The 24,401-nt window shown below is 41.1% G+C and overlaps 1 protein-coding gene across 10 annotated transcripts in view; it reads right to left on the reverse strand.

The window, feature by feature from the left end:
- The window catches only part of DYNC1I1 (dynein cytoplasmic 1 intermediate chain 1), a 272,137-nt gene that overhangs the window by 107,449 nt on the left and 140,287 nt on the right, over nt 1–24,401 (reverse strand). For all 10 annotated transcript variants that reach the window (XR_012157549.2, XM_073333889.2, XM_073333887.2 and 7 more), the window contains 2 exons: nt 15,628–15,717; nt 3,875–4,037 (listed from right to left, as the gene is read on the reverse strand). Coding sequence is in view for 9 of the 10 variants with exons in the window: in XM_073333889.2 (XP_073189990.2) it covers nt 3,875–4,037; nt 15,628–15,717 (253 nt within the window). In the remaining variant the exon portion in view is untranslated. The remainder of the gene's footprint in view (nt 1–3,874; nt 4,038–15,627; nt 15,718–24,401) is intronic.

Here is a 24,401-nt window from a genome sequence, read left to right on the forward strand (position 1 = left end):
CATGCCATCTCACTCCATCCCCCCTCCTTCCATCGCTCGCTCTCCCCTACCCTCACTCACTTTCACCGGGGTGGGGCAAGGGCTTTGGTGCAGGTGGGGGTGTGGGCTCTGGGCTGGGAGGTGGAGCAGAGGGGTTCGGAGTGTGGGAGGGGGCTCTGGGATGAGACTGGGGCAGGGGGTCGGGGTGCAGAAGGGGACTCAGGGCTGAGGCAGGGGGTTGGGGTGCGGAAGGGGGTGAGAGGTGCAGGCTCTGGGCAACGCTTACCTCGGATGGCTCCCAGAAGCGACCAGCATGTCTGGCTCCTAGGCTCAGGGGGGACCAGGTGGCTCAGTGTATTGCCCCTGCCTGCAGGAACTGCCCCCACAGCTCCCATTGGCTGCAGTTCCCAGCCAGTGGGAGCTGCGGAGTTGGCGCTCTGGGCAGGGCATGAGGGGCAGCCCACAGAGACCCCTTGGCCACCCCTGTGGCTAGGAGCCAGACATGCCAGCCACTTCCGGGAGCCACGTGGAGCCAGAATAGGCAGGAAGCCTGCCTTAGCCCTGCTGCATCACCGACCGGACTTTTGGCCTATTAAAAACTCCTGGATTGCTTTTAATAGTCACTGGGAGACTGAGGCCAATTCCAGTAGACTCCTGGCCAATCCAGGAGGGTTGGCAACCCTAATGTCATGGAAGCCCTATGGTAGCCTGGTAAGGAGCACTAATACAGTAACTCCTCACTTAACATTGGAATCATGTTCCTGAAAAATGCAACTTTAAGCGAAACGATGTTAAGTGAATCCAATTTCCCCATAAGAATTTATGTAAATGGGGGGGGTTAGGTTCCAGGGAAATTTTTTTCACCAGACAAAAGACTATATTATATATACACACACACACAAAGTATAAGTTTTAAGCAAACAATTTAATACTGGTACACAGCGACGATGATTGTGAAGCTTGGTTGAGGTGGTGAAGTCAGAGGGTGGGATACTTCCCAGGGAATGCCTTACTGCTAAATGATGAAGTAGCAATTGGCTGATCCCTAAAGGGTTAACTCATTGTAGTGAATGTAGCCTCACTCTCTACAAGGCAGCACAAATGCAGTGAAGGGAGACAGCATGGCAGACAGAGACACACACTGTGTGTGTGTGTGTGTGTGTGTGTGTGTGTGTGAGAGAGAGAGAGAGAGAGAGGGAGATGCGCATTGTACCTTTCAATATGCTGACCCCACTCTTAAGTACACTGCCTTGTTAAGTAGATCAGCAAGCTGAGACCACAGGTGCTGCCAGGAAGCTCCCTCTGTCCTAAGCCCTGTCCCTGTCGTGTGCCCCCCTGCTCTATGGAAGATGCGGTAAGTGGGGTGCAGGAGCAGGGGGGAGGGGGACACCCTGACATTAGCCCCCCTCTTCCCCTCCTGCCCCCTGCACAGCAAGCAGGAGGCTCAGGGAGCAGCTCCAAGGCAGAGGGCGGAAGAAGCACACGGCAGTGGGGGGAGAGACAGCTGAACTGTTAGCAATTGATAGCCTGCTGGGAGGCTGCCGCACAGGGAACTTAGGGGAATGGGGAGCTGATAGGGGGGCTGATGGTCCACCTTGGTTCCAAGCCCCCACCAGCTAGCTGCAACGGGCTGCTCTTCCTGCAAACAGCGGACAAAGCAGGTGGCTGCCAAACGATGTTATAAGGGAGCATTGTGCAACTTTAAATGAGCATGTTCCCTCATTGATCCGCAACATAACAACGAAACGTTAACCAGGATGACTTTAAGTGAGGAGTTACTGTACTTCTCAGAAGATAGCCTCCAAACCCATTATGAAAAGGAGTACTTGTGGCACCTTAGAGACTAACCAATTTATTTGAGCATAAGCTTTCGTGAGCTACAGCTCACTTCATCGGATGCATACTATGGAAAGCGTAGAAGATCTTTTTATACACACAAAGCATGAAAAAATACCTCCCCCCACCCCACTCTCCTGCTGGTAATAGCTTATCTAAAGTGATCACTCTCCTTACAATGTGTATGATAATCAAGTTGGGCCATTTCCAGCACAAATCCAGGGTTTAACAAGAACGTCTGGGGTGGGGACGGGGGGAGGAAAAGACAAGGGGAAATAGGTTACCTTCATAATGACAGTCATTATGCAAGGTAACCTATTTCCCCTTGTTTTTTCCTACCCCCCCTCTCCCCCCAGACGTTCTTATTAAACCCTGGATTTGTGCTGGAAATGGCTCACCTTGATTATCACACACATTGTAAGGAGAGTAGTCACTTTAGATAAGCTATTACCAACAGGAGAGTGGGTTTGTGGGGGGGGGGGGAGAGAAAACCTGGATTTGTGCTGGAAATGGCCCAACTTGATTATCATACACATTGTAAGGAGAGTGATCACTTTAGATAAGCTATTACCAGCAGGAGAGTGGGGTGGGGGAGGTATTTTTTCATGCTTTGTGTGGATAAAAAGATCTTCTACACTTTCCACAGTATGCATCCGATGAAGTGAGTGTAGCTCACAAAAGCTTATGCTCAAATAAATTGATTAGTCTCTAAGGTGCCACAAGTACTCCTTTTCTAGTTGAGAAGTAGATTCCATCATCCCTAACCCCACTTAGGTTTGGCTCTGTGAGGAGAAGGGTGAATTCAACGGATTGGGCTGTTCAAAGTTGTCTTCATGATTCTTCTTGAACTTTAGACAAAGAAACTCTTGCTTCAATTTAAAGACATTTAATGATTGTGATCTTGCATTTACATAGCACCTTTCAGCTACATGGATCCAAATACTTCACAGATTTTACTAACTGGCTGTATAAACTCTGTGTAGAGGAATCACAGGACCCTCTGGGGTGAACTGAAGCAGCAGTGCAGTAGTGGACTGCAATGCTACCCAACAGCTTAGGGTAGTCCATGAAGAACACTGTATCCAATTAAAACTGTGGGGGAAATTTTAGAGCTTGTCCACACAAAGACTTAGAGCGTGCGAAACTAGGGTATGAATCTACAGTTCTCTAGCCTGCCACTCAGTATCTGCCTGGGTGGACCCTGCTACCACACACACTTTGACATACTGCACCACAGAACTTTTCGTGCACCGCAGCAGGGTCCACATGGCCAGTTAGTGCACAGCAGGCTAGTGTGTTGTAGATTCACACCTCAGCTTGTCACACACTCTCAGACCATGTAGACAAGCCCTCATTTAGGCAGAATGCAATTACTTCAGGTGGAAACTGTCTAAGATTTCAGTACTAACACCCCACCTTTGAAATGTGTAATGACACATTAACAAATACAGGTGATCAAGACCTTGATTTTTTTACATTGTCTGAAAGATAGTGCTATAATAAAGAAGAATCATAATGAAGAAGTTGTCCTAAAGATTTCTCTTGATGATCTAGTCAGTAGCTCAGTTTCAAAGAGCCAGATTTTTAAAGTAGTTTGGAACATCAGGGGATTTTCAACTCCAATAGAAGTTAGGCTCCTATTCACTTTTCAAGATCCCATGAGCCTTTCCACACCTTTAGGTGCCTAACTACACATAAAAATCTGGTCCAAAGTTTAAAAAGGAGTATGAAATGACAAATAATAATCAGAGGGAAAAATCATTTTTTTCCCAATATTTTCCTTGTTTTCATCAAAATTTGAAATGTTGTCAAAAGATTGAAATTCAAAAAATATAGACTAGCTCTAATAAGAATTTTAAAAGAAATCAGATCAAGCACGAAGCTATTTTACAAAATACTTCAGTATAACACACTGATTATAGACTTTCAAACTATCAATCTCTGAGGTTTCATTGTCTCTCTCTGACCAGTATTCTATTTTTTTAAAGATGCACTTTTATCAGCTTTTCTTCAATATACATTAGAGTGGGGGTGTTATTTAAAAAAGTAAAAAACTGACCCATCTTTCTCTTCTACATCTCTGCCACTGTAGTCAAAGAATATGTCTGAATCTTCAGCCAAAGCTCGCTCAATTACACGTATTGTCCGGTCGAAAAATATCAGGAATTCTTCTGAATGGAGAATCTGTTGTTTTTCTTCCTCTGTCAATTCTCTAGGAGGAGCTTGCAAAGTACAAAGACATTGTTAAGAATATGACAGCGAAGACGTTTCCAAATGAATAAAGTCTTCAGTAAAAAGGAACTTTTTATACGAAAGCTCATTGCATTACTGACAGGAATAAATCAGTGCCTTACATTTAAAATTATTACTAAGAATGATTTTAAATGTATCAAAATGTACTCCTGTAGTCATAGAATGTAGCATTTATGCAGAAGAGATCCTATATCTTGCATATTTATTATTCTGAAGAGGAAAATACTTAAGACCCAAAATTAAATAAACCCTTCATTCATATTTCAGGAAATAGTTCTGACTGACATTAATTGCCATACTAAACTTGAAAAAGCATAACACTTATATAACAGAGGACCTGTCTTAAATGCCCTTTTAAAGCAGATAACTTTTTATGGCTAAAATAAAATAATCTTCTTAACTTGGTAAAAGTTATACTACAGTTTATTGTATTAAAAGGGCTGCTGGATTTCACGTCAGATAATACTTCTGTTCTGTTCTTTCATTTTCTTCCTGGTGCAACTGGTAAATTTTGTTCCTGTTTTGGATAGTTTGTGAGGCAATGAAATAAATAGCTAAAGTTCCCTTCGCATGTTAACAGTGAAGAAAATTTAAAAAACAAACAAATTCTATTTTCTTTAAATATTTTTTTATTATTTGTAAAAGAACTTTAAAACCAGAGTGGACGGACTTACTGTACAATTCCCTGCTCACTGACACCGACAAAAGCTACAGAGAATCAAACTCTTTTACAGGCATAGTATTTTTTTGAGCCAGATTCTGACATATGATTAAAAATATGCTTAACCCTTAGAAGACTAGACATTTTCCAAATGAATGACCATTGGAAGAAATGTGACTACTTATATGTAGGTTTGGAAGAATTAGATTTTTATTAGTTAATGCTGACAAACAAATTTCCCTGTACGCACACAAATTGACAAAATAATATTTCCATCAATAATAATCAAAATTTACAGTTAGGCAAAGCAAGAAAGTTGCTGCTTGAGAAATTATTAGAGTTTCATTTAAGGCTATTTACTTTGAATATTTTGACACGTGATGTGGACAGTTTGTGTTTTAACAATTATAAAACTTTAACTTTTTGATTCTCATTATCTACTGTCATTAAATAATTATTGTCTGATCCTCTCCCTTGTGTGATCCTCGCATAATGTTCTGCAGCTCTGAAAATTTAAATTGATAAAAATCTAAAAAAAATGCTTAAAAATATACATTGATATTATCAGAAATTAAGGATTGAATTTTGCCAAGCCTACTTACATGAGATGGGGATTTTTAGGCTTGCACACTCAATTGTCAGTTTGTGTGATCATAGCATATGCTTATATTTATTTATAATCAGTGACTAACATATATGATATCTGTGTTATACATCTCCAAGATTCATCACACTTTGCTACACTACAGCCTGATTCTTAGAGGTGCAGAGCTCCTGCAACTCCCATTGACTTCAACTGGAATTGTAGGTGCTTGGAACCTCTGAATACCTAGCCCTTAGATTGGCTTATAGCCCTGAGTAGGCGAAGGAGCCTCCCAGAGCTCTCCAGTGCGCAAGGGAGCACACCTATTGCTAAACCCTTTTACAATATACTCCCCTTTATGATAGTGGCCAGCTCTATTGCTGGTGGAGAAGAGGGCACTCTGGTACCTTGTGGGATTGTGCAATTGTAGCTGGAACTTGATAAGGTGATGGTGGGGGCACAAGTGGGGGAAGGCTCTTTGTGCCCTGCTCCTCACACTGTGTACTCACTCAGGGGCCACCCACAAGCGGGTCATATATAACAATCCTATTACAAAGGATATGGGCCAGATCTTTTGGTTTACGTTAACTGGGCCCAAATTCTGAAAAGGACATTTTCCAATATATTCCACCAGTTAAAAAACACTCCCTACAAGATTCACTGAGTTTACTTTCCTCATAGGGTTTAATAACCTGTTCACAAACTATAACTTGAGTGTGGATATCAGGAGAAAAGGAAATTGAGAAGTTCTTAAAGTTCCAAAGCTAAATTCTCCTTTCAGTTTATACCAGCCAACCCCAGTGATTTGTAATGCATTGCATGCTATCTCTATAATCTTGTAAATCAAACATAATAAACTGAAAAGCTGTCTTTACCAATATGACATTTTAAACAATTAATCTTTGTTTTAGTTATATTAGCTACTTTGGAAAAGGGTGCAGGATCTACCTTTGGAAAATGCCACAGGTGTCATTGATTTACAACAAATTAATCCTGCCAATGGACCAAATTTCCAGCTGGTGAAGCTCTAATGACTTTAGTGCAGTTATGCCAGAAAAGAATTTGGCCCAACATTTGTAAATAGGCTTCCAAACAACATATCGTAAAAGAATCAACAGCTAAAAAAGTGTTTTTCTAAAACTACAGATTCCAACCAGTACTGATTAATAGCTGAATCAAAGGTCTTCTATGTTTGACCTGACTGTTCAGATTTTAATTGAGGTATTTATTTTTTAAAATATCTCAGTCTCTCCAGATCTTACTAGGTTAAATAGCAACAGCCCAAAGGTTAATTCAATATACTTGAATTTACCTTGTATCTCTGAGAACACCTCGAGAGCACTGATATTAAACTGTAACTTCATACCTTGGTGTACCCTAACGCTTAATGAAACTCAAAATGACAGAGTTCAAAGCTACACTTCGAAACTATGTTCCACTTGCTGAGCTGTAGTATATAGGATTTTTGTTTCAAATACCAGATTGACACAGCTGTGCACACCCCCTTTTGACATTTCCCACCCAGTAGCTTGGGGTTTTGTTGGGTTTTGGCCTTAGAAGGCTTGGCTCCACACTGTACCGAAGAGGACACAGGAAACCACATTTGCTCTCAGATACATGGATTCATTCAGGTAGCATGGAGGTAGCAAAAGCAGAATATTTATCTATGATTCTTATATAGCCCCTAGCACTGTAGAACTTGAACACTTTGCAACCTTCACTGTGTTTATCGTCACAACACCGCTGTGAGATAAGGAAATACTATTATCCCCATTTTACAGATGTGGAACTGAAGCCCAGAGAGACATGACTTGCCCAAAGTCTGTGGCAAAACAGGGAACTGAACCTGGATTTCTCAAGTTCCAGACTAGTGTCCTAACCACTGGACACCCTGCCTGTCTCTTACTAATATTTGTCCTTTATAAGTCTGTCCTCATCATCGTAATTTTTAAACTGCAGGGCCAGTTTAGATAGTGTGGCCAAATATGCAGCAAGTCATAGGGGTCCATCTTACCCCATAAAGGCTGAAATATTAGTGTGATGTTTACTGCTCATGATCCAGTGTCATATGACTTGGAGTATGAGCATTACTCTGAAAAGGAAAGCTCTGAAATGAACTGGAAGAAGTCAGCGTAAGGAGAGGCATCGAATGTGATTCTGACCTTCCTTGATGGTATGAGAGAAGAAAGAATACCTGGGACCTGAGCCTTGCATGGGACTATTTTTTAATCCCACTCCTGTCCCATACTGTAATACCCACTCCCACCTGCTCCCGCATTGTTTCTTTCACTTTTATCCCACTTGCATCTGCAAAAACCTTAGATCCCGCAAAACCCACAAGAGACACAGATTCCCCTATGCTACCAAAAAAAAAAAAAAAAAGATTGTGTGTATATATACGCACACACACAGAATTTAGACACAATTTTTACCACTAAAGAATAAAACAAATATTGCTTTAACCATGTAAAAAAAATTAGGGCTGTCAAACAATTAAAAAAAATCACAAAAAAGATTAAAAGAGATAAAAAAGAGATTAAAAAAATAGTTGCGATTAATTGCAGCTTTAATCACACAGATGAACAATAACAGAATACCAAATTAAGTTTATTATAAATATTTGTGGATGTTTTTCTACATTTTCAAATATATTGATTCAATTACAACACAGAATACAAAGTGTACAGTGCTCACTTTATATTATTATTTCTATTACAAGTATTTACACTGCAAAAATATTTTAAAAAATAGTGCAATCTACAAGTCAAATCATAAAGGGGCATATGAATATTTAGCATATCTGGCATTTGAATACCTTGCAATGCCAGCTATAACAGTGTCATGCGAATGCCTGTTCTCACTTTCAGGTTACATTTTAAATAAGAAGCGGGCAGCATTATTTCCCATAAACGTAAACAAAAACTTGTTTGTCTTAGTGATTGCCTGAACAAGAAGTAGGACTGAGTGGACTTGTAGGCTCTAAAGATTTATATTGTTTTGTTTTTGAGTGCAAAGACTGTAAAAAAAAATTCTACATTTGTTAGTTGCACTTTCACAATAAAGAGATTGCACTGCAGTACTTGTATGAGGTGAATTGAAAATCTTTCTTTCGTTTATCTTTTTTACAGTGCAAATATTTGTAATAAAAATAATAATATTAAGTGAGCACTGTGCACTTTGTATTCTGTGTTGTAATTGAAATAAATATATTTGAAAATGTAGAAAAACATCCAAAGATATTTATAATAAATTTAAATTGGTATTCTATTATTGTTTAACAGTGAGATTAAAATTGTGATTAAATACAATTTTTTTTAATCTAGTTAACTTGTTTTGCATTAATCACTTGAGTTAACTGTGATTGACAGCCCTAAAAATATTTTAACTCCTGATATAATAGACATCAAACCTTTTTCTATCCCTTGCTTAAATTTAAATATTAAAACCTTTATATAAAAAAAAGAAAAACTTGCTTTACTTTGCTGAAATTCTATTTATGACAAACTGACGAGAGATCTAGTGTTTTCCCACAAATTACCGCAGTCTGGTTTATTTGCGCACCCAGTCCAGCCTGCCACAAAGTACATTTTACCTGTTCCCTCTATTTTGGCAGCAGGTCCTGTGAGACCCCGTGGGATCCCAGTCCTGTGGCAGGGCTCTACCTGGGACCCCTCCTAACAGAGACTGTTGACTTTCGCTTTCACAAGGAGAATCTACTGCCTACCCCAATATAGGCAATAGTCTGCTCAGTAACAAAGCACTCATTATTCCACACCAAAGACCGCACCATCTACTGCCCAGGGTGTAATCTCCTTTCTCTAGGCCAGCTAATCCAAGCTAATTTGGGGGCCTATTAATTGGGTTGTGTTGCTAGGGTTGCTTGAACTGGTCTAAGTTTTAACTTTGAAAGGCAAATTCTCTGCACAGTGTCTGGTCCATAGACAGACTGGGGATGAGGAAGATGCACGGGGTGCGGGAGAAATCCTACCCCCAGGAAACAGAGCAGCTGGGTAGTTCGTATCTGTAGCCTTTGTTGAAGCTCCATGATCCAATCCCTCTGTTTCCCCCAAGCCAGACACTCCCTCCACTATGCACTGTTATATTAGTGGTCCCTGTGGAGTTCCAAGCCAGGAAAGGGGTATAGACATCCCCTGCATGGCCTTCCTATCAGTGAAACAATTACCACCAGCAGGAGAACAGTATATCTGTAAGTGCATTAGATGGGGGCATTGCATGTAAGAAAGGAACAACGGGCAAAAAGTACATGTTGACCTACTGTAGCATCCACTACTGAATAGTGATTAGCACTAAATGAACTCATCTGGAGAGGAAGCCTGTAATGAGACAACATCCCAACCTCACCAAAGAACTGCTTTCCCAGCATCACAGACAACAAGCATGACAATACAGTGAAAAGGCATATAAGGAGAGAAAATGAATGTGAAGGCAAATGGCAAACTAATTTTACACTGCTCCAAATGGTTAAAACTATCAGGTAAACCTAATCTTCTCTGCAGCTTGGAAATATAAATTCTTTACTTGGGCATTTGCCAACTATATATGCCCCCTCCCCCTCCACAAAAAAATCAGCAGAAGGGAGAAAGGAAAAAAATAAACAGTTTGAAAACTCCAGGGTGTTCATGGGCAATGGAGACATGAATGGCTGCAGTTCTGCCTCAGCAAAATCTCCCTCCTAGCTCTCGATCATCTGTGTGAAGCCAACAGACTATTAAACCCTCTTCAGTATCAGAAACACCTTGGCTAATGTTTGTACGACATAAACAAGCTTACCTCATTCTTCTTACTGACACACCAGATGCCCCAGGCAATATTAAGCTTCATATTTTAACCTTATTTTCTCGTTTCTTTCGGCTGCCTCTGAAGTTTTATTTGAGGCGAGCTCTGCTTACAAGAATGTTAATATCATTACTTTTTCTAATGCAAAACACTTCTGCAACTCGTGACAAATACAAGTATAAGCGGAAAACTGAAACACACATGGTTGCTCTTTTTAATATGAAGATTTTTCCACCCATTTATCTTTCAGAGCTATTTCCATTTTCCCCCCGTTCCTTCTCCCTGTGTATGACCATTACCTTGAATAAAATAAAAAGGTTCTATGCAATTTTTTCCCCTTCCGGCAGCTTCCAGGTACTTTGATCTCAGCTTTTAAGAGACACACAAATTTCTTCTGAGGAAACTAAGAGAAACCTAAGTGGCTGATCAAAGTATTTTTTTCCCCAGAGGCCTTGTTCACCTGGATGTGGCCATAGCATCTTCACAAATTATATTTGACAATGCAATATTGGGCTTCAAATTTATTTACTATATAGAAGAAAACAAAAAAATATATAAAATTTTCATACCCCTTTGATGTTTAACACAGGTTAAACAATAGGATATTTAGTTACCAGCATCAAGTGAATCTATATGCTGATTGTTTACAACTATTTTTATTAAATTCCAGCCAATGTGGGCCAAATTCTGCTCTCCTTTAAGACGAGGCAACCCCATTCACTTTGTACTGATCTGGCTAATGTTTATGTGCACCACTATCTTCTACTGGATAGAACCAACATAGCTAAATAATGCATAGGGCCTATACTGCTGATTGCTAACAGATTCTTCTAGCATCTTATTAGATAGAAAGAGGGTCCAAGTTCTATCCCCACTTTGACCATGACGTTCTGATGGGCCATAGCATGATGCATAGTGACAACCATGAAATCCTTGGGGGCCATGAATTTATTATAACTTCAGTGGGGCTGTATCATGTAACCATAAGTAGCATTTTGGCCTGATGTCTCTGGAGCTGTGTGGGATCGCAACAAAAGTCAATAAACTCTCTGTATACATTTTAAAATATCATTTTTAAAAATGCAGACAGACTGTTTCAGAGGAAAAAATATGATGTGTATCCAGAAACCACAATGAAATATATTCTACACTGAACCAAATGTCTTTTAAAAACCTAAAAAAATGGAAGAGACGTGAAGGCAACAGTTATTCAACATGTAGCTATGAAAACAAATGGTATTTTATCAATCTACACCTGAATTAAAATGATCCCTGAAGATTTCATTTTGCAGCATCTCAAGTCTTTTCTCCACAAATTTTAAACCTATGTGTTTGAACATAACAGAAAAAATGTACTTTGTCTACATAGGAACTCTCTTATAAATTTAGGAAAGGACCTAACAAAGGCTCCAGTCTTGTTCCCACCAGATGGGAGCAAAATTGGGTTAAATATAAACCAATAGTTTTGATGACAATATAAGTGAGAGGCTAATCCTGCAAACTCTTAATCAGTCAGGGCCTGATTCTTTTCCCACTGGAGTCAAAGGGAGTATGTAAAGAAGAAAATCTACATTTAACTAAGTGCAAAGGAATATGAAATAGTTTCCTGCAGCCTAGCCCATTATAAAAGTCTGACTAAGTTACTAGCATCTATTAAAAAAAAAAACCTGTTTAAAAAAAAAAAGAAAGAAATTGTGAGAGCATAGCTACAACCAGAGATAGCACAGCTCTTCTTAGTTCTGTACTTCTTTTGGGGGTGGGGGTGAGGAGCATGGTGTAAATCCATTCAACCTTTAGATTTGTTAGCTAACAAGAGCTGTGAAAATCTTTGACATAATCTTGTAAGGTGCTGAGCAAACCCTGGTAGAACATGCCCTCATATCCCATTGATTTTTCCTGTGTTTCTAGCTACAGTTCTGTTGTTTGTCTTGATAGGGGCCATCCGGCTGCATTTCCGGTAACATTTATTTTCAGGTATTCTGAATATCCCTTACAAGCTTCTTATTTAATTTCTCTATTTCTGGTTAAGATTATTTTTTTGCAGTTATCTAACAAATTAGTTAAAGTCAATGAACTTTTCCTCTAAGGGTCTGTGTGATCAACTGTCAAAAACCAGGGCATTTTAAAGTTAAGGGCTCGCTGCCAACAGCAGGGTGTCTCAGACTCTTTTTGAACTTGTCTTCTGTTGCTTCTAGACACAGCATGGGGTCTGATTCTGAAAACTTAAAGTCTGACTTTGATGCATTGCCTGAGTAAGGAAAGCAAGATTAGGTCCACCGATATTTAAATACAGTACAGAGGTACTATATAATGTGATTTTTTTTATTTCATTCTATTGAAGTTCCTTTCAAAACATTCCATTGAAGATGACAAAACGTGGATTATTTACCTATAATTACTTCTGACCCTCTTCCACAGAAAATAAATGGATAAATAAATAAATGTTCCAGTCCTTAGGTAAATGAACACTTAAGCACATCAGTGACTCAGTTAGATAGACCTTCAAAACTATTATTGGGCCTGATGAATTAGAGCTTGTCTTTAGTAAAAATTTCTGGTTAAATTTTCTTTTTTTTTAAAAAAAGGTTCATGGAAGGCAGAATATATGGTGAATAATACTTTGGCCATTTTGATTTTAGCAACAAAGGGATTCTTTCATCACAAAGATAATTAAATATTCAAATAGGACATCATCCAGAAGTTATAAGAACATAAGAATGGCCATAGTGGATCAGACCAATGGTCTAGCTAGCCCCTATCCTGTCTTGCGAAGTGGCCAATGCCGGATGTGTCAGAGGAAATGAACAGAACAGTGCAATTTTTGAGTACTCCATCCCCTGTCATTCTGCCAGAGGTTTAGGGACATCCAGAACATGGGGTTTCATCCCTGATTTCATCCCTGACTATCTTGGCTAATAGGCATTGATGGACCTATCCTCCATGAACTTATCTAATTCTTTTTTGAACCCAGTTATCGTTTTGGCTTCCACAGCGTCCCCTGGCAATGAGTTCCACAGGTTCACCATTTGTTGTGATTGATTTGATCTAATTATTTACAGCATGCACTGGACCGGGATTCAGGAGATCTGGGTTTATTTCCCAGCCCAGACACCAACTTCCTGTGTGACCTTGGGCAACTCAGTCTCTATGTGCCTCAGTTCCCAATCTGTAAAATGAGGATAATAGTACTTTCTTTTCCTGTCTTGTCGCCTTTATCTGTCTTGCCTATTTAGGCCCTGATCCTGAAATTTACAATGCACAATTTGACTGCGGCTCCCATGAGAAGCCTCACTGACTTCAAAACAGATAAAAGGTTAGAGGCCAAACACAATCCTTGCCCTGAACAGCTGACGGTCAGTCCAAAGCTGTGATTTTGCCATTTAAATGCTCGGTGGACTGCTGCACCTATGCAGAGGCCCGTTGATGTTGGTGGAGCTCCACACAGATGCAGCATTCCTCCTACACATTGTAAATTGCAGGACTGGGGTCTTATATTAGAAGCTCTGTAGGGCAAGGACTGTCTCTTATGATGTGAATGGCAGGCAGGATGATGGGACCTGGGAATAGCAGCCACAGTCTCTGTGTGCCAGTTGTGTGTTGTGAGAAGCATTGGGGCCAATGGATCCTCACAGAGGTAGATCCCTGCCTGCCCCCAATGTGATCTTCTGTGGACGCTTGTATGGAGCCAGTGAAGTAGCCCTCTCCACGATGCATAGAAATGGATAGACACCTCTGTGCTGCTACTCTTGGTGCCTCAGTGCAGTCCTTAAGGGAGGTGTAAGTGGTGCATACAGCACTGAGCTGGCCCGCTATACTGTGGATGAATTGTAGCCTTTGTTGTCACTATGAAACAGATCCAATAACAGATACTGATCCTGCACACACTTATGTGTGTGATTAGTTCCATTGAAGCCAATGGCACTACTCCTGTGGGTAAAATTAAGCACACTCACATACTCGGTCACCTATAATCCATGAAGAAGAACTCTGATTTCCTTTGGAAAATACCTGAAACTCTGAGAAAGTATGTAACTATTGCTTGCGGGCTTAGAGGAAAAACAAAACATAACAGGGTCAATCTATTTTTTTTTTTAATACTGAACCCATTTTTGAGTTATACACATGAAAAAATTGTCTTTCTCCCTTTCTCTCCCTCATGATTCTTACACTTTACACTCCTATAACTCACACAAGCCCAAGCTGATTTTGTTTTAAATCTGTTAAAAAAAAAAAAAGTGTTCCCCGAGCTGAAACCAAATTTCAGCCCAGAGCAAATTTTTACGGCTGGGTTATAAATCCCTGAAAAACAGGATTCATAATGGAAGTGCTGACACAGCCTTAACTACTATATAGCAGTGTGAATGGCGCCACTATAATATCTATTAGAGATTCTTTAAAAAGTTTGCAAAATATTGTCTTGCCTTGCAGAAAAAAAGAAGCCAGAGTACTTAATGCCAACATAAACATGCTTTTAACCCATTATGTGCTAATTTGCAGAAAAGCCATTAATTCTGAATAAGGCTCACAGAGTGCAGCAGTGGCAGGAAATGTTCTTCTAAACTCCTGTTTGACTTGTAACATGGTTTTAATCACTTCCATGAAACACAAAAGATGGCTTCAGACTCTGAGTTTTGCTCAGAGCACGAGAAGGGGGACTGCATTAGAGAGGCAAACGGGATTGTTAGGGGTGAAAAGATAGAGAAATAGATCAAACATCATTTGATTCACATTATTTAATGCTCATCATCGATGTGCTGCCATTTTACCTCTGCCACCACAAGTCAAGTTCATTTACTGTTCAGCAAGAGTGAATTTATTCATTGCGTTTTAGCACCTGCCTAAGACTATGTCATTTGCAGCCGCTACCATGCTCTATTTCGAATTCTGCAGTGTGAGTGTCACAAAGCCCATTGCCACCAAAACTTTACACATTGATCGTTCACATGAGAGTTGGCCTTTGCTAGTCAAGGAAGGAAGTCAGTGGCAATATGAAACACTTCCACTAGACTAAACTGTAACAAAGAACTAGATGATGTTAGTGATGGCACTCATTCAGATATAATAACATAGGTACAAAGAGGGCTCACTTGCAAGTATGTGGAAAACTAAAATAAATAGATATTTTTAGGACTCTATTTAGGGTTTTTTTCTTCTGTTCACATCCGTCCAATGTCTCTCTTCCTCCTAGGATTCCAAATATAAGCATTGGGATTCCCTTTATGTGGCAATGGAATGGAAAGTCCATGACTCAACATACACTGAACACTTTTCATGGTATTCAACAACTTGCAGAGAATTCCTGATATAATGCAGGAAAATTGTCTGAACAGCATCCTTCTGTACCATATTTCTTTTATGTCACTAATCTAGATCTGAGTAAATGGAACTATTTATTGTTTTTAAATTTCTTGGGCTGCTACTTGGGACTACTGCCAATAGTAAGCACTACACATGATGTTAACTATTTGCAGGATGGAGCACTTAAAAATGGTAACAAAATCCTTTTTTTAACACATACCTTCTTTCACCTCATGTTTCTGTTCTTGATTTTCCATCTCTGAGTCATTTCGTGCTTTGGGTTCCACAATCTCATCATCATCTTCATCCTCTAGAAAAATAAATAAAGAATTGTAACATTCCGTTTCAGGGGGAGAGGTTCCTCTTGGACAACTTGTAGCCATTGAACCTGTTAGTAAGTAAATAAATTACCTACAAATGTCCTTCTCAGATAGTTCTCAAAAGTCAGAAAGACAATATTTTAGCATAAAACACCTGCTACTGTCACTCCCTGTGGGAACTTTCCATCTCAAATGTTTTAAGAATGGCTCTCTGACCTCAGAGACGATTTCTTGGATGGCATAGGAATAGATGCAAACACGTTTCAGCCTGGCAGCGATTCCACAAGTGGAACACCTGTTATCCAGACACCTCATTTCCAATTCAATTCTCACCAGATTAATTTGTCTTTTGACCTACCGGAAAGGGTTAAATAGAAGTCTGACCTCAGGTCAGATGCCAGTGGCAAGCAAACAAGCATAGTACAGTTCTGAAAAGTCATCACCATCAGATGGAAGAACACAGCAACCAAAAGTGGCATTTGGAGTTTAAGAACAGTTCTTGCATTAATATGAATTTAATGAATGCTTAAAATTGACACATGTCAGTTACTAATGCCAGATGTTTTATTGCCCTTTTCTAACCTATACAAATCTTTCTCTCTCTCTCTGTACCCCTCCCTCATTCATATATTCCCCTTTTTCCTGGAAGGGCAAAACTGTTAATTCTTTTCATTATGTCTGTCTGAAGTTACAAGGGATGTGATTGTTCAGACCAATGCTCAGTGCTCTGGAGATTACAAAAATGCAACTTGCACCCAAAAGCTCTGAAAGAAATTCAAACTTCACCAAAGCGTGAGCTCTGTCCTGTTCCCAACAAAAGCAATGCGATGCACTCCCCAGTTCATAGGTGCTGCACAAAGCCAGGCACACACCTGGAAAAGTGATTGTGGTGTACAGAAAAAGAGGCATAATCAAGACAAAGTAGTCTGCAGTACAGGACTTTGTTCCATACACACAAATTGGGGCCTAGATATTGTGGTGCTTTATAAATGCAATAACTTTGAAAGGCTAAGAACAGACAATGTGGAACAGGGATCTAAGGTAACCACGAAAAGTCATACATGAGCTACTGGGCTATAGTAAATATCATGTGGAAATGGTTTGGGGGAAGGGCATTGGTCTCCACAGCTGCACAAAGCAGGATAATTGAGCATCAACACAGTATTGGAGTCTTTCTTTACATGGGAGAATGCATAGTGTGTTTTCTGATTTCCTGTACCTTTTGACCTGTGTCAAGTGTATCCACAGCATGGTAGTCCTCTGTGAAAGTGCTGTGGTTCCTTTGCGACTCTGCCATCAGTCTGCCTATTGCCATATGGCTCTCTGTTGTGTGGCACTTCTCCGGACATGATCATTGGCTACCTGACCTGATAATGTACCCGTAGATGCTGCAATTGTGGCGTCCGGCAATTCTAACACCAGCGTGTTCACATAGGCCCTGGAAGCAGGACTGTGGTGTGTCAAGCTTATCAAACTGCTTAATTACTGGGACCTTCTACTAATGCAGCTGGCTACAGTCAGTCCTTGCTTCTGGGTAAGATGTCAGTGCTGACAGCCTGTGTTCAGCCAACAGTGATGCACAGTTGTACTGGGTTTCAACAGCATAATGGGCTGCAGACCATTTTGCCTGCCCAGGAACCTTTCCCTGATGCCTATGGAATATCTCATTACTTGAGCCCAGGCTCGTTACTAGCTGATGTCACAGGTACAGCATGTAGAGTAGCCAGGCACTGCAAAGAAACCCCACAGCTTTGCTGGGTCCATTGTTTACTCTTGTCTGGGCATGAGATCCATCAGTAACTCACACCCATTGCCATAGGTCACAGGAGGGGACAGGAGAGGACTTTCAGACAGGAGGAGACAACAGTGTATTGCCCCCCGCACAGGCTGTCAGCCTGTGGTGGAAGAGAAGCAAGGAGCTGGCACTGCAGCCAGCTGGGGAGCACACAAGAAGTCCAACCCCCTCCAGATTTTCAGTCCTGACTTGGGGGGAAAGTCCCTCTGATTGGCTGCTTTCCCCGAATGCCCCTCCTCCTGAGGAAGAGCAGCCAATCAGAGCTGCTGAAAGACTCAGGCAAGATCTATCCTCCTCCCCACAGGAGCCATGCTCACAGGAGGGAGGACAAGGGATGAGAGAACAGATCATAGAATCATAGAATCATAGAATATCAGGGTTGGAAGGGACCCCAGAAGGTCATCTAGTCCATCCCCCTGCTCAAAGCAGGACCAATTCCCAGTTAAATCATCCCAGCCAGGGCTTTGTCAAGCCTGACCTTAAAAACCTCTAAGGAAGGAGATTCTACCACCTCCCTAGGTAACGCATTCCAGTGTTTCACCACCCTCTTAGTGAAAAAGTTTTTCCTAATATCCAATCTAAACCTCCTCCACTGCAACTTGAGACCATTACTCCTCGTTCTGTCATCTGCTACCATTGAGAACAGTCTAGAGCCATCCTCTTTGGAACCCCCTTTCAGGTAGTTGAAAGCAGCTATCAAATCCCCCCTCATTCTTCTCTTCTGCAGGCTAAACAATCCCAGCTCCCCCAGCCTCTCCTCATAACTCATGTGTTCCAGTCCCCTAATCATTTTTGTTGCCCTTCGCTGGACTCTCTCCAATTTATCCACATCCTTCTTGAAGTGTGGGGCCCAAAACTGGACACAGTACTCCAGATGAGGCCTCACCAATGTCGAATAGAGGGGAACGATCACGTCCCTCGATCTGCTCGCTATGCCCCTACTTATACATCCCAAAATGCCATTGGCCTTCTTGGCAACAAGGGCACACTGCTGACTCATATCCAGCTTCTCGTCCACTGTCACCCCTAGGTCCTTTTCCGCAGAACTGCTGCCTAGCCATTTGGTCCCTAGTCTGTAGCTGTGCATTGGGTTCTTCCGTCCTAAGTGCAGGACTCTGCACTTATCCTTATTGAACCTCATCAGATTTCTTTTGGCCCAATCCTCCAATTTGTCTAGGTCCTTCTGTATCCTATCCCTCCCCTCCAGCGTATCTACCACTCCTCCCAGTTTAGTATCATCCGCAAATTTGCTGAGAGTGCAATCCACACCATCCTCCAGATCATTTATGAAGATATTGAACAAAACCGGCCCCAGGACCGACCCTTGGGGCACTCCACTTGATGGAGCTCAGCAGCTCAAATAAGTTCTGCTCCCTCCTCCACCTTGTAAGGAATGGAACAGGACGGCCCCTCCCCCCACACCTACAACACCCAGCCTGGAAGGGACAGAGGGGACCACACAGCAATCCCTCCAGACCCAGGAGGGGGTGACCACTGGCATGACAGGGGAGCAGAGGTGAGGGGTGTAGAATTGATGTGAGCTGGTCAGATCAGAGCTGGTGGGGGGGCAGAATTAATTGCTGGGCAGGGGGGAGAGCTCCTGCACTGGCAGCCAAAATTGCCTTAATAAATTTGGCAACACTAATTGTCACATACACTGTGTGTTTACAAAATCCTCATCATTTTGGGGGTTAACTCAGGATTTTTGAAACTTTGGGGTTGGCAATACTGATAGACACACACACACGCATGCAGATACACGCATATATGTTTTAAATGCAATGTTGCCTCACGGTTTTACTGCAAGTCTTGCAATACTTGGTGTTTTTCTTTAAAGCCCCAGCTCCCATTGTCAAATGATTACACGAGAACCTCTGCTTTCATTGTTATAAATAAGGGAATTTCTCTCCCTCACGTTTGCGGAGAAAAGCTTCAAACATTCACCCTAAAGGCTCAAATCCCAGAAAGCAAAAAAACTACCACCCCAACAATATTTATTATTTTGCAAAATCTCATGATTTTTAGACCCAGCTCGTGATCTTTTGGGGCCTGACCCATGATGCTTTAACAGTTAGAGTCAGCAATGCAGTGAAAATAGGATATGATATTGTGGGCAACTTTCAGGATGAGAGGAGCCAAACTCATTTATGGAGCCAGCTCCTTGACCCTCCCATTGTGGGCTCAACATGACTTCTCTGCCCACCAGCCTCTCCCTGTGGGGAAATGCAGGCTTGACTATTGGATGCAGGAGTGGAATTCTACTTTGGCATTTTCTGAAGTAGATTTTTCCACTGCTTGTCCCCTCCCCCGCCCTTTGGGAATGATCTGTGAACCAAAGGAAAAAAATGTATAAATGAGCAGAAGATGACATGTATGCACTATTTCCTAAAGCATACGTATGCAAAATTAATACTGGGAGTTCTGTTTCTACATCTGCACACAAAAAGCTTTCTTTCTTAATGCAAGTCCTTTTATGTAATAAATACTGTTTCTTTAGATTCAGTTTCAGAAAGAAAAATAACCAAATATTTTTACAATATGTGAAATGCTTGTTCTAAGAAAAATTGAAAATTTCTGTATACTGACACACATGTCAGTATATTAATTTTGCTGGAGTGGGAGTCTTAAGGGTGTACAATGAATTACACATAGGGTATAAGGTGCATGCATGAGTCAGTATGTTTATATACACACACACTCAAACAAACCTACATTTAGGGCTTGTCTACACTATGCAGCTGTCGGCGTGTGTGAACGCTCTCTGTCAGTATTTTGTTGGCATTTTTTCTGACAAAATACTTCCAGCCCCACGAATGGGGTTAGCTTTGTCAGTAGGAGAGCACTCCTGCCAACAAAACCGCGTTCACACTGCCACTTTCGTCGGCAAAACATTTGTCTTTCGCGGGGCGGCTTTTTTAAGTACCAGAAAGACAAATGTTTTGTCGACAACGTCGCAGTGTAGACAAGCCCTAAGAGAATGTTAAGATTGCAAAGCTAAATACTAAAAAGATGTGAAATGCCACAATTAAGATTGTCTATGGAATATTAATACAACCCCCTTATGCATATGCATTATGGCCTAATTCTGGAATTTCTTAACTTTTGAGTGCTTGGCCTCATTTTTTGGGTGCCCAGCATGAGACTCCTGGGCTCAGAATTGCTGAAGCACTGAGCGCTCAGAGCTGCAGCTGAGATCAATTGGAGCTGTGCTCTGAACTTTCAAAATACAATAAAAATGCTATGTACCCTGAAAACCTAAGTTGTTCAAGTTGGGCACCCAAGATTAGTGGACTTTTCTAACAAATCTGACCTTACTGCTTTGTGTTTCCCATCCCCAGCTGTATAGTGGGGATAATACTAATAATACCCTCACCTCACAGGGGTGATGTAAAGATAAATTATTATTTAAAGTTTGTGAAGCACTCAGATACTATGGTGATGGGTGCCATAGAACCAAACACCCAGGAGAAGATAAAAGAATTCAGTGCAGGGTTTGGCTAATGTATTAAATAAGGCCTGACATCACACACTGAATTAAGAGGATAAAAACGCATTCACTGAATGATATAGGAGTTCTCTGGAAAAAAATAGTATGTGATTGTGTCATTATTAATTATTTATTTGTATTACTGTCTTGCCTAGCAGCCCATCATGGACTGGGACCCCATTGTGTTAGGTGCTGTACAAACACAGAAAAAAAGACAGTCCCTTCCCACAATGCATATTCAAAAGAGGGCTGAATTAAGAGTGCACAGGCAACCTTACTTCTGGCATTCCTACCTTTGCTTGGCTTTGCATCCTTAACATTATCCTTAGATGGTTCTTTTGGATGTTCGGATATACACTCATTCATATAGTTTAGAATACTGGTTTGAAACTAAACTTGCATAAAAACATAGGAAAGTTCTGAGTCCATTTTCCTGTATTTTTCTAAGCAGTGACAAAGGTAATATTAATGTTACACTTTTCTTATTGGAAAGTTTGTGGCTGTCTATATTCTGACTAAATTTTAAAACCAAGAAAAAGCGCATGCAAATAGGAACCATGTCATTTTGCAACCCACAAACCATCTCTCTTTTGTCAGGGCTATTCAATGGCCCTTTGCCATTCAAGCTGAGTCTTGATCAAGCGTATTGGTAATAGAGTTCTTTGTATGACTTGACTTTGAGTCATCACTCTGGCTCTCTAAAACTAAATAAACTACTGATCTAAAAATAGTATTTTTAAGTCATTCTCAACATGTTTTGAGGCATTCATTGAAAAATAAGGGACCGTCACCCCTCTCTCTCTCTGGTGATCAAAATAATACCTCTAATTTTCTCAATGTAGCCATGTGGATGAACTGTACCTTGCATTTCAAAGGGAGAGAGTTGAAGGTGACACTTTTACTGTCTTTTACTATTAGTGAAATAAGAGATTAAATTGTTTTTAGTACCTTTTTATAGCAATACCTGTCCCCAGAAGTATCTGATCTGAAATATTCCAGGCCAAATTTTTCCAGAAGGGTGATGGATAACCCCCATATCAAAAGTGTGTATACAGGCTCACCCACATTTGAACACATAACTGCTTCCTCTGCACATACAAACAGGTAGTTAGGGCTGAAACTCACCTAAGAGCAAGGGACTCAGGGGAAGCCGTGGGGACCACTTCAGCCCCACTTTAGCTCTCTACAAAAGTTTGGATACAGAGGAGAGGGCCACCCGGGGAAGAGTCATCCCAGGCCTGCCCCAAATAGGCCCACAGAGAAGGAGCCATTGGGGGAAAATCTGTGGAAGGACTAAGAGATCCATGCTTATGACAGATCCAGTGACCCATTGGTTAGGGGATAGAGGGGTAATGGTCTCTACTGCAGCCAGTAGTAGTAGTAATAGTAAATACTTATATTATGGTTGTCATAAATATAAAGGGAAGGGTAAACCCCTTTGAAATCCCTCCTGGCCAGGGGAAAGCTCCTCTCACCTGTAAAGGGTTAAGAAGCTAAAGGTAACCTTGCTGGCACCTGACCAAAATGACCAATGAGGAGACAAGATACTTTCAAAAGCTGGGAGGAGGGAGAGAAACAAAGGGTTTTGTGTGTCTGTCTGTAGTCGTCTTGGCCGGGGACAGAACAGGAATGGAGTCTTAGAACTTTTAGTAAGTAATCTAGCTAGGTATGTGTTAGATTATGATTTCTTTAAATGGCTGAGAAAAGAATTGTGCTGAATAGAATAACTATTTCTGTCTGTGTATCTTTTTTGTAACTTAAGGTTTTGCCTAGAGGGGTTCTCTATGTTTTTGAATCTAATTACCCTGTAAGATATATACCATCCTGATTTTACAGGGGGGATTTCTTTATTTCTATTTACTTCTATTTTTTATTAAAAGTCTTCTTGTAAAACACTGAATGCTTTTTCATTGTTCTCAGATCCAAGGGTTTGGGTTTGTGGTCACCTATGCAAATTGGTGAGGCTTTTTATCCAACATTTCCCAGGAAAGGGGGGGGTGCAAGTGTTGGGAGGATTGTTCATTGTTCTTAAGATCCAAGGGTCTGGGTCTGTAGTCACCTAGGCAAATTGGTGAGGCTTTTTACCAAACCTTGTCCAGGAAGTGGGGTGCAAGGTTTTGGGAAGTATTTTGGGGGGAAGGACGCGTCCAAACAGCTCTTCCCCAGTAACCAGTATTAGTTTGGTGGTGGTAGCGGCCATTCCAAGGATAACGGGGGTAATATTTTGTACCTTGGGGAAGTTTTGACCTAAGCTGGTAAAGATAAGCTTAGGAGGTTTTTCATGCAGGTCCCCACATCTGTACCCTAGAGTTCAGAGTGGGGGAGGAACCTTGACATGGTGGCACAGTGGTGGGATTAACCTGAAATCATTTTGAGATCCAGTTGAGATTTTTTGAACTAGAAATACAGATTTTAAAAAGGAATTTTTAGGAAGTCCAGAAGACAGCTTTGAAACTGAAAGCAGCTTGGTTTCTCTCTGCTTTGTGGCCAAGCAGAGACAAAAGGGGATTATCTTGTGAATTGCAGGTTTTCTTTGCCTGGAGGCAGGGTACTTAACTCCTGCAGGGAAATTCACAGTCTTCCAACCCAGAGGTTTTTTTTTTTTTCCTTTTCTTCCTAAAAGTAAATAGGGGGTGTGTGCTCTACCCATTTGCCTGGAGACAAAAGTGGCAGGGTTTTTTTTAGGATTTTGATTTTTTTTTTTTTGTTTTACAAGGAGCACAGGTTTGAAAAGAAATTTTTTTTCTTCTTTGGGCTGGGTAAGCAGGTTTCCAAGTAGTTGGAGGGTTTTTGCTTTAATTTGGGCCCAGAGCAGAGACAAGGGAATTGTCTTTTTCTGTAGGCTGACAATCACTATCAGAGAATAGGTATTCTATTCCAGCACAGCAAAATTTTACAGCCAAGTTTTGTTTGTTTATTTCTAAACCTCGGGTGTAAAGTTAGTTAAAAACAGAGAGGTTAGAATGGCCAAATCCTCAGCTCGACTACAGCTGGAATTAGCCAAATTTCAGGCTGAGGAAAAACAAAGGGAACATGAAAGACAGATAGAACTCATGCAGCTGAAGAAGGAACAAGAAAGGGAGGCAGAACAACACCAAGAGGCTGCCCACAAGAGGGAAATGGAGGCAAGGAAGCATGTGGAGGAGGAGAAGGAAAAAGAGAGGAAGCATGTGGAGGAGATGGAGAGGATAAAGGCCCAGCAGAATATACCAACAAACCCTAGCAATCCTTCTCCAGGTACCACTTCCCATCCCAGAAAGTTCCCCACCTACAAGGCAGGTGATGATACTGAGGCCTTCTTAGAAAACTTCGAAAGGGCCTGCCTTGGGTACAACATCTCTACTGACCAATACATGGTAGAGCTGAGGCCGCAGCTCAGTGGACCCTTAGCT

This window comes from Lepidochelys kempii, chromosome 2, assembly GCF_965140285.1.
Source record: "Lepidochelys kempii isolate rLepKem1 chromosome 2, rLepKem1.hap1, whole genome shotgun sequence".
In the NCBI taxonomy this organism is placed as follows: Eukaryota; Metazoa; Chordata; order Testudines; family Cheloniidae; genus Lepidochelys; species Lepidochelys kempii.